At 42.8% G+C, this 8,916-nt stretch overlaps 2 protein-coding genes and 1 pseudogene across 3 annotated transcripts; all 3 read right to left on the bottom strand.

Moving 5' to 3' along the window:
* Window positions 1-601: 601 nt before the first annotated feature.
* Window positions 602-3,940, bottom strand: LOC116201659 (annotated as a pseudogene).
* Window positions 3,743-5,900, bottom strand: LOC116201655 (probable mannitol dehydrogenase). Of its 2 annotated transcripts, none has more exons than XM_031532956.1 (5): window positions 5,676-5,900; window positions 5,408-5,521; window positions 4,783-5,296; window positions 4,539-4,692; window positions 3,743-4,415 (listed from the first exon to the last, which is right to left on the bottom strand). In XM_031532956.1, exons 1-5 carry the CDS (start codon window positions 5,771-5,773, stop codon window positions 4,171-4,173), a joined length of 1,125 nt encoding a protein of 374 aa, XP_031388816.1. In that variant the 5' UTR covers window positions 5,774-5,900; the 3' UTR covers window positions 3,743-4,170. The 2 variants fall into 2 exon arrangements, with proteins under 2 accessions (XP_031388816.1, XP_031388817.1); XM_031532957.1 differs by having other exon boundaries at window positions 3,743-4,376; window positions 5,676-5,899.
* An 886-nt stretch (window positions 5,901-6,786) lies between these two features.
* LOC116201657 (probable mannitol dehydrogenase) lies at window positions 6,787-8,799 on the bottom strand. Its single transcript, XM_031532960.1, has 5 exons — window positions 8,592-8,799; window positions 8,320-8,433; window positions 7,618-8,128; window positions 7,344-7,497; window positions 6,787-7,237 (listed from the first exon to the last, which is right to left on the bottom strand). Exons 1-5 carry the CDS (start codon window positions 8,690-8,692, stop codon window positions 7,032-7,034), a joined length of 1,086 nt encoding a protein of 361 aa, XP_031388820.1. The 5' UTR covers window positions 8,693-8,799; the 3' UTR covers window positions 6,787-7,031.
* Between the last annotated feature and the right edge of the window lie 117 nt (window positions 8,800-8,916).

Below are 8,916 nucleotides of genomic sequence, written 5' to 3'. Positions count from 1 at the left end.
CTCCAAGCACAATGCCAGATCTTCACAGACAGTGGCTCCCTTCGACATCAAAGTGGCAGACGGGCAATAAAATGTGGCAATCCGTGATAATCTTCCGGCCGAGGATGGGATTTCCTGCTCCATTGAGCCGGGTTCATAGATTACAACACCTTAAAGCGCTACAGGGCTTGACAAGCCCGGGCTCCACCTCTCTGTGGTCGCGCTTAGGTGGGTCTTGGGGCACTAGGCCGTGTAATTTGGTATGACCTTGGGCCTTAAGGTGAAGCTTGGTAGCTTATCTTCGAAATCTCTGAACGTAATTCACGTTAAAGGCAGACCTTTCGCACAAGTTTGCTGCTAAAAAGACAGAATGTTCGGTATTGAGGTACTCCTCCTGGTAATGTGAACACTGCCATGGATTGCTTCACCTCGCCACCAGTTTGTCATCGACACTGGGAACACATTGAAGAGAAAACCCCAGGAACTCGAACTTAGGCCAATGAGTTTCTAGGGATTATTCCAAGATAGAATTGAGGGGCGAGACAATTGGTTTTTTTGACAAGATATGGCGGAATCCGGCAGTTCGTCTGCTTTGCCTGCTCTGTTTTCTGGAAACAGTTGAGGTCTTCTTGGCTGTCATCAGCAAAAGCTACTAAGAAATTCATAAACACTTCTTGTGTCTTGAATTTTTTATCTTTTCTCAATTGTTTAACTCATTCATCAAATCAAAATTTTGTGATATTTTTCGTGATTACAGCACAATAAAAATATCAGGGGCAGAGGGAAGATCCAAATTGAATGGGGACGATCCTTCCAGGTACATATGGGGAACATTCATCAAGCTAAAGGGAAAGTATTAAAGAGGTATGGTTCGGTCACTGCAATGGTTGGAAAAATCTATCTCCGATATTTGCCTTTAAATTGAACAGGGTATGTCTCTTAGCTTCCAATAGTACTGCAAAAGTGAAACTGAAGGACACACCAATTTTCAAAAGATCAATACCCTGCAGGCTGCAAGCCGACTTGTTTTACTTAGCAACCCTCTTCAACGATGGATGCTAATACGGGCTCATTGGAACTTACTGATGGCGTTGGGACGTAATGCATTGGAACAGACATCTTCTTTGGAAGATCTGGAATGCCACCTGCCTTGAAGTTCATGACTTGAATCGCCTGCTTGATGGATGCTTCAAGTTCCTATCGGGGTGTGCACACCGGAGCCCCACAATCATCAAGCAGTTGGCTTGCTCCTGGTTGCAATCTTGATTCACCCTCTCATCTATGGCCATGGCAAGCAATCCGCTTCCGTAAAGATCCCAAACCCATTCCACTAGGCTCATCTCAGGTTCTGATTCAGCACATCCATAGCCCCTCTCCCATTGAATCACGCATTGCTCCCACTCTTCGTGAAGATACAACACGGCTGAAGCTAACCCAAAAGAAATTTTGTTCCCCACTGACCAAGTCAGAGGCCTCGTCCTTCCAAATAAATGGGAGTCGAGACTACCCTTAGGCATGTACTCGTACGCGAGCAAGAACTCGCCTCCAACGTGGCACCAGCCTATGAGTTGCACCAAGTTTCTGTGCCGCAAGCTACTAATGATCTTCACCTCATTTATGTACTCCTTCTTCCCTTGTTTAGACCCTCTCGAGATCTTCTTCACTGCGACCGCCATATCTTGCTCTAGCAAGTATACCCTGTAAACCTCTCCAAATCCACCTTCGCCCAACTTACAATCAAGCGAGAAGTTGTTGGTTGCGGAAGCCAGATCTTTGTATGAAAACCTTCTTAGACTCACGCCCCCTTCAACGTCATTGCTCACCGACGTCGGGGTGGTCCTTTCAGCTTCTTCCTGGCTTCTCCTTCGCTTTCTTCTCGATATGAAACCTAGGACGATAATCGGCCCGTTCAGCAGAACCCCAACTAGGATCACTGTGGCCATCAGGATTTTTTTTCCTTCTTCGAGCTATCAGAGATCATCACATCTATGGGAAGACTTGATTTGAAGTACCAAGAGCTAAGAGTGTGCTGCTCCATTAAACTGCTGGTTGCGGCTGAAAATCCAACTGCGTCCCATACGGTCAAACCAATTGTGGATGAAAGTGTTGGCGATGATTGCAAGCTCCAAGAGATGGAGAAATTCTTCGTAGTACTGTTATAAGTTACCCGCACATCAACCGTATCTCCACTATGATAGGTCACATTCCAAGGAACTGTAAGAGCAGAAGAAATTGAATTCATGTTTATTCCAATGTGCTCATAATCAGGGTCCCATTCGGGATTGCATACATGTGGAACTCGACATGAACAACCTGATTTTGTGACGAGTCGCTGTATGTAGTGTTATATAGCCCTAAAAAGCCATCCGCTGAATTTACCCGAATTTGAAATCCTGTGGGGGCAGTGAAAATGCAAAGCCTGCACCATATTGGCGATAAGGCTTTCCTCTGGTGTCGATCACGAAACGAAAGTGAGATGTAATATCTGAGACCTCCCTGGATTTTGAGTCCCAAAGCCTTACCCTCTCAGAGTAGGTGATCCGACCCACACGACAAAGGCATTCAGCATCTGTAATATCTATGACCCCAACGGAAGGATGTGCATCTCCCTCATAGATTATATCCTTCGACGATGGATCGAAGCGGTTTATGTTGAACTCAAGGGATCTGGCATTGTCAAGATTTAGGAGGAGGAAGTAAGTTAGGCAGAAAGGCAAGCTAGAGGAAGTCACGGAGGGACTTTAGAGAAGAAAAGAAGATGCCAAGTTTTCGCTCATCAGCGAAAATGGAGCCATTTGACCAAATTATGATGGTTCCTTTGATAAATCAATCACAAACTATCATCCTATTTTAATTTTGGAAAACCATAATATGCAGTTTTATTGACGCACCAATTAACAGAATCATTTATAATAATTTTAGAATTATATGTAATAATGTTATTTATATAACTAAATTTGAATATGTAAAGAAAAATATTAATTAAAACGCAGCGTGTAGTTTTGTTACAAGACAGTGATAATCTCTATCTACTTTATAAATATAGAATAGCGACACCTTCTATCCCAAACGCGGACATCCCCTATATTTTTGTAATTGCCACTGACCTCTAAAGTTTCAAAAGACATTATGCCCCTTACATGAGGGGAGCACTGTCCATTTTTCGAAATTCACATGAGTTGTCATCGTCCTTCAATTATGTCACTGTGCTATTTCAAAGTAAATAGTGTCACTATTGTATGCAGAAATTATGAGGTGATTATGTAATTGATCCTATAAAAGGATAGGCAAAATACGCGGCATCATTAGTGGGGGCGTAATGGAAATGAAGAATTGTATATATAAAGATGCATAATGTCAATGAGAATGAGAATAAATAAAAAAGAATGATATATATATGTCCCAATAATTATTTCCATAAGAAAATGACGGCCAAATAATCTTCTTTCCTATAATATGCTGCGTTATATTTCTGTGGCGGTGTAATAGATCGTTAAAATAGTCAAAGGTCCCGAGACAGAGAGGATACTTAGGATATGCTCTCGACCATTTTTAATATGGGACTCTGCAAATCAAGCCGATTAATGATGGAGACTTATAAGTCACTTTCAACGTCTCCTATTTAATTCTCACCGGTCAACTCTCGTACCTTTTTATTTTTGCATTTAATATTCCCTATCAAGCTCATTGGAGTTGTCAGATTGCAGTATAGTATTGGACGCTTCTTAGTTTTATCCAAAAAAAATAAAAAATAGAATAAATGAATAGAAAATTCTGGAGATTCTCTTTGATTTTTGAAGTTTTAATGATAACTTAGGCAGAATTACCCGTGCATTTCGAGGAAGAGGACTTGTTGTAGAAGCACGAGTCACCACTATAGATCATGAGGTTCCAATTCGATTCTTGTTAGTAGGATTTCCACGTCCCTTTATTACTTTTCGTATTCCTATTCTTATATCAGAGGCCCTGGCCCACTCTATTCCCTTATAACCGAAGAAAGTATTATCAGGGCAATTTCAGTTTAGCCCCACATCGGACGTCAGCCCAACTTTAAGCCCAGCCATGGCCCTTGAGCACAGTGTGGCTGAAGAACAGCACAGCATTAGACAAAGACCAAGGAAGAAGCAGTTTGAGACGAGTCACGATTGAAGTTCGCTCCCTTTGATGAGAGAAACAAGTAGAGGAAAATCTTTAGCAAGTGGATTTCAGCGTGTTCCCGATGTCGATGACGAATCTGTATCTGACATCCCCTTTCACTAGCCGCTCGTTGGCAACGTTCACATAGTCCATTGGTATGACTTCGACGTCTGATGTGATGTTGTGTTTAGAGGCGAAATCAATCATCTCTTGCGTCTCTTTCATTCCCCCGATCAAGCTTCCGCCAACCATCTTCCTTTCTGAAGTCATTAGCAGTAATCTAAAATTATTTTCTCCGGCTGGTGCATAAAGAGAGAGGATTTTTACTCTAATTTCTGAAGCTAATTCCCAAAACTAATGTGACTTCGAGCAAAGCAGAAAAGAGTTCAAGCAATGAAAGGTGACAGTGTTGTTTATCTCACCTAACAGTAACAGCGCGGCTGGTATATCGAGAGGCTTGTCTGGTGCAGTGACCATTACAAGCTTCCCATCGCTCTTCAGTAGATCAATCAGGGGCACAAGATCGCGAATCCCGACAGCTGTATTTATGATGCCATCCATTGATCCAGCGGCAGACTAAAACGAGCAAAACTACATATTTAGAACCAGAACGGAATGGTGAGCATGATTTTATTCAATGTTAGGTAGTTACATAAGACTGTGCACCTGCGTCTGTTCCGGATCACGACTGACCAGAAACGAGTTGGCGCTAAGATGCTCCAGGGCGTCCTCTCTTTTGCCGGGTGATGTACTGATGACAGTGACCTTAAGGCCCATGGCCTTGGCAAACTTGACAGCAATGTGCCCCAGCCCGCCCAGCCCAACCACGCCAAGGTGGAGCCCAGGCTTGTCAAGTCCATAGTACTTCAAGGGGCTATAAGCCGTGATTCCAATACAGAGCAGCGGAGCCACTCCGGCAAGCGGCAGATTGTCAGGTATCGCCACCACGAAGTGCTCATCCACCACCATGACGTCAGAGAAGCCGCCATAGGTGGTTGTCCCATCATGGTCCTTGCTGTTGAAAGTGCGGATCATTTTCCTGCAGTAATTCTCGAGATCCCGAGCACAGTTCTCACACGATTGGCATGATCCGACCATGCAACCGACACCGGCCTTGTCTCCTACCTTAAATCTTGTTACCCTGGATCCTACTTCTGTCACCTCTCCCACAATCTCATGCCTGCCTTAAATAAGAACAGGGGTGTAAAACGAATATAATGACATTGTAAAACAGTTAGTTCTGTATCATTTCTTCGTACCGAATGTGAAATACAAGTACTCGTAGACTCACCCGGGAACCATAGGATACTCGGAATTTCCCAATTCATTTTTAGTTTGGTGGAGGTCGTAGTGGCATAATCCGCAATATAACACCTTGAGTGCCACATCCTTCTCTCCGACTGACCTGCACAAAGTGATATATTCATCATTAAGCCATGCTTGTGCCGCCACTTCACTTCAATATAAAAGGCATGTTCCGATCCATGGACAACCAATCTGGATGCCCACCAGCACATGTAATTCTCTTTAGATTTACAGAAAATGGGAAATATGCGAACCTTCTGAAGAAGTTGAAAGGAGATAGATGGCCAGAGGAATCCCGGGCTGCCCATCCAAAGGCCTTCACAGGATGATTGTGCTCCGACGATTTCACCATCTTCTTGCTTTACAAACTTCTGCTTTCCTTTCCTTTCTGTTAAGGCTCTTGTCAGCTGGGTACCTATGCGATCGGCAATATTCCGAAGGGTTTGTTTCTGGGCCGGCGGATGGGGTTGAAGATGACACATCCTTCCCCACATATATATATATAATTGCATCCTCTTCTATGGAGCTGACATAGCTGGTGAGCTCACATGGGAGAACTTTTACGTATGTTATCAATAAAATAATAATATTGGGTCAGAATTGTATTCAACTGTCTTCAGCTTGACCTTGGAGCATTTAATTTACCAGATATATTACTCGAGAAGAGGTCCAAACTCACACTATCTGTAACCTACAGCTAAGAGGTTCAAGATTACAATCTTTATCGGTTAGATTTCTCATGCACTTTTTTTTTGGAATAAAATGAAAATTCGAAGAATGAAGCGAAGTTGGTTTTGCATACGCTCTACTTCCTTTCTGTTATCTATTTTATTACTAGGCCCAAGACCCGTTCTATAGCTACTCACGAGTCTTATTCGGGCTGCGGAGCTCTGTCTTATGTATTAAGTTGTCTTCCACATAAAATCGGGATATTGCATTTGACTAATTCGGTTAAAATTTTTTCATGTTCTTGTCAATCATATCTCTGCGACCGATACTCTGTCCTGTGGTCATGTTCGAGCTAGCAGTGCATGTATTTATCAAAGCAAAGGTGACCCGGCCCAACCTTCATTTGATGCATTCAGATATGTTTGTAAATCAAGGTGAGACAATTATAATGACTGAAGGTTCATAACATGATAACAGCCTGGCTCCTCTCTTGAGTACCGCGGTGTGTTGTCGGTGTGAGGCTATTTGTGCACGAGGAAATTTGTTTGGTAATTCAAGATCTGTAATCAAATATTAGACGATTTTTCGTTTAGCTCATGGTAAAGATCTTTGTATTTCTTGTTAGGTAGCGAATTTTACAGCGAGACTAGCATGGGGGCCGCCGGACCTGTCATTGATCTCTCTCAAAACTTCAAAATTTTTATTGTTCCGGTAGACCCTTGACAAATCAAATATGTAAATTCCATACAAACGCTTGCCTGAAGAAACAATAATGATATCAATCAATATTGAACTTTATTTTACAACATGGCAGATTTGGGACATCAATGCAAATACATAGGACACAAGTGAACGTGAAATAACACGGAGAAATAGAACGAACAATAACTAATCACTGTCTGATTGACTCCTCGATTGTTCTCGTGAACAGACAGATATTCTTAGGCAGTAGGCTTCAATGAATTCCCAATGTCTATGACGAATCGATATCTGACATCCGCTTTTACAAGCCGCTCCATTGCAGTATTTACATAGTCCATTGGAATAACTTCAATGTCCGCGGTGATGTTGTGCTTTGAAGCGAAATTTATCATCTCTTGTGTCTCTTTTAGCCCACCGATTCCGCTGCCAGCCACCACCTTCCGACCTGTAATTAATGAATGTATGTCAACTCTCGTTTTATGGTTACATGAAAAATGTCAAATGAGTATACTTCACATTGATATATTGAATTGTGGTAAGCAGAGGCATACCCATGAGCAATGGGAAGACCGGTAACTCAAGCGGCTTCTCTGGTGCACCAACCATAACTAGCTTGCCGTGGCTCTTCAATAGACCAATCAAAGGTAGGAGAGGATGAACTGCAGAGACTGTATCTATGATACCGTCCAACGTGCCCATAGCAGACTGTCGATAATAAGCATTACTATCATTACAAACATTTCTAGAGAAAAAGTGAGATAACTAAAACTATTGGGAATATGTATGTTTTTAATTAAATAATTAGATGTCTTTCTCATCATGTACCTGCATCTGTTCCTGGTCACAACTAACTAAAAATGAGTCGGCCCCGAGGTGCTCCACGGCCTCCTGCTTTTTACCTGGGGAGGTGCTGATGACAGTCACCTTGAGGCCCATGGCCTTTGCAAACTTGACGGCCGTGTGGCCTAATCCGCCGAGCCCGACCACACCGAGATGAAGCCCGGGCTTATCAAGCCCGAAGAACTTCAATGGACTATAGACTGTGATTCCAGCGCATAGGAGTGGAGCCGCGCCATCGAGCGGTAGATTGTCAGGAATTGCCACCACGAAGTGCTCATCCACCACCATGATGTCGGAGTAGCCCCCATAGGTGATGCCATCACGGTACTTGCTATTGTAAGTAAGAATCAGTTCACGGCAGTAGTTTTCGAGATCGTTGGCACAGTTCTCACAGGAGTGGCACGATCCGACTAAGCACCCAACGCCAACCTTGTCTCCAACCTTAAACTTTGTTACCTTGGTGCCTACTTCTGTCACCACTCCTACAATCTCGTGACTGTGTTTGGGCAAAAGTTGTTTGAATACGTAAGCACATTTGAGATATCAGGTACACATTATGTTTAAGCCCTTCAATCAATAGAAGGACTACTCATACCACCTATTAATCATAATGCTACTGAGATCTCAATCAAAATTAGATGATAACACTCACGTCAACAAATCAGAAAGACATGTTCGTATACATACCCGGGCACCATAGGATACATGGCACCTCCCCATTCATTTTTGATGTTATGGAAGTCGGAGTGGCATATCCCACAATATAACACCTTAAAGATAACATCCTCCTCTCCTGTTACCCTGCAAAAATAAATCATACGTTTCAGCCAAAAGAAACATAATGTAAATACACTTACACACGATCAACTGAAATAAGGGAATGTCAATCGAAAGAAAAATTGTATAAGAAGACACATTAATCTCATGGTATAAGAAACAAAGAGCTTGCAAAAACTGACCTCCTTGAGAATTTGAAGGGAGAGAGATGGCCGGAGTCGTCTCTGGCAGCCCATCCGAAGGCTTCACGGGGTCCTCTTGGTCTTGCCATTTGAGATGCCATTCTGTTCTTCGGGAAGAATTCGGTAACTGTTCTTGGGAAAGTGATGCTACAGGTAGAATGAGTGAGGTTCTTAATTATTTGGCAATATAGCTAAGAATTTGCGAGGGAGATGTGAAGAAGGGTTGCAGTATGAGATTGTTTTTATAGTAAGGGAACGGCAGAGCAGCCGAGGCGGAGCTGACATACCTGGTGAGCTAATAATTAATATAATAGACTTACTGAAA

The sequence above is a fragment of the Punica granatum genome, chromosome 3 (assembly GCF_007655135.1).
Source record: "Punica granatum isolate Tunisia-2019 chromosome 3, ASM765513v2, whole genome shotgun sequence".
Lineage (NCBI taxonomy): Eukaryota > Viridiplantae > Streptophyta > Magnoliopsida > Myrtales > Lythraceae > Punica > Punica granatum.
The sequence above is the reverse complement of the archived record's forward strand: the minus strand, read 5'-3'. Positions and strand labels throughout refer to the sequence as shown.

Coding starts and splice junctions, on each gene's coding strand:
- LOC116201655 (XM_031532956.1), bottom strand. CDS start 5,773: ATGGTGAAATCGTCGGAGCACAATCATCCTGTGAAGGCCTTTGGATGG. Junction 5,522..5,675: donor CCTTTCAACTTCTTCAGAAG/GTTCGCATATTT, acceptor CACTTTGTGCAG/GTCAGTCGGAGAGAAGGATG. Junction 5,297..5,407: donor GAGTATCCTATGGTTCCCGG/GTGAGTCTACGA, acceptor TATTTAAGGCAG/GCATGAGATTGTGGGAGAGG.
- LOC116201657 (XM_031532960.1), bottom strand. CDS start 8,692: ATGGCATCTCAAATGGCAAGACCAAGAGGACCCCGTGAAGCCTTCGGA. Junction 8,129..8,319: donor ATGTATCCTATGGTGCCCGG/GTATGTATACGA, acceptor GCCCAAACACAG/TCACGAGATTGTAGGAGTGG. Junction 7,238..7,343: donor GGTCTTCCCATTGCTCATGG/GTATGCCTCTGC, acceptor CATTAATTACAG/GTCGGAAGGTGGTGGCTGGC.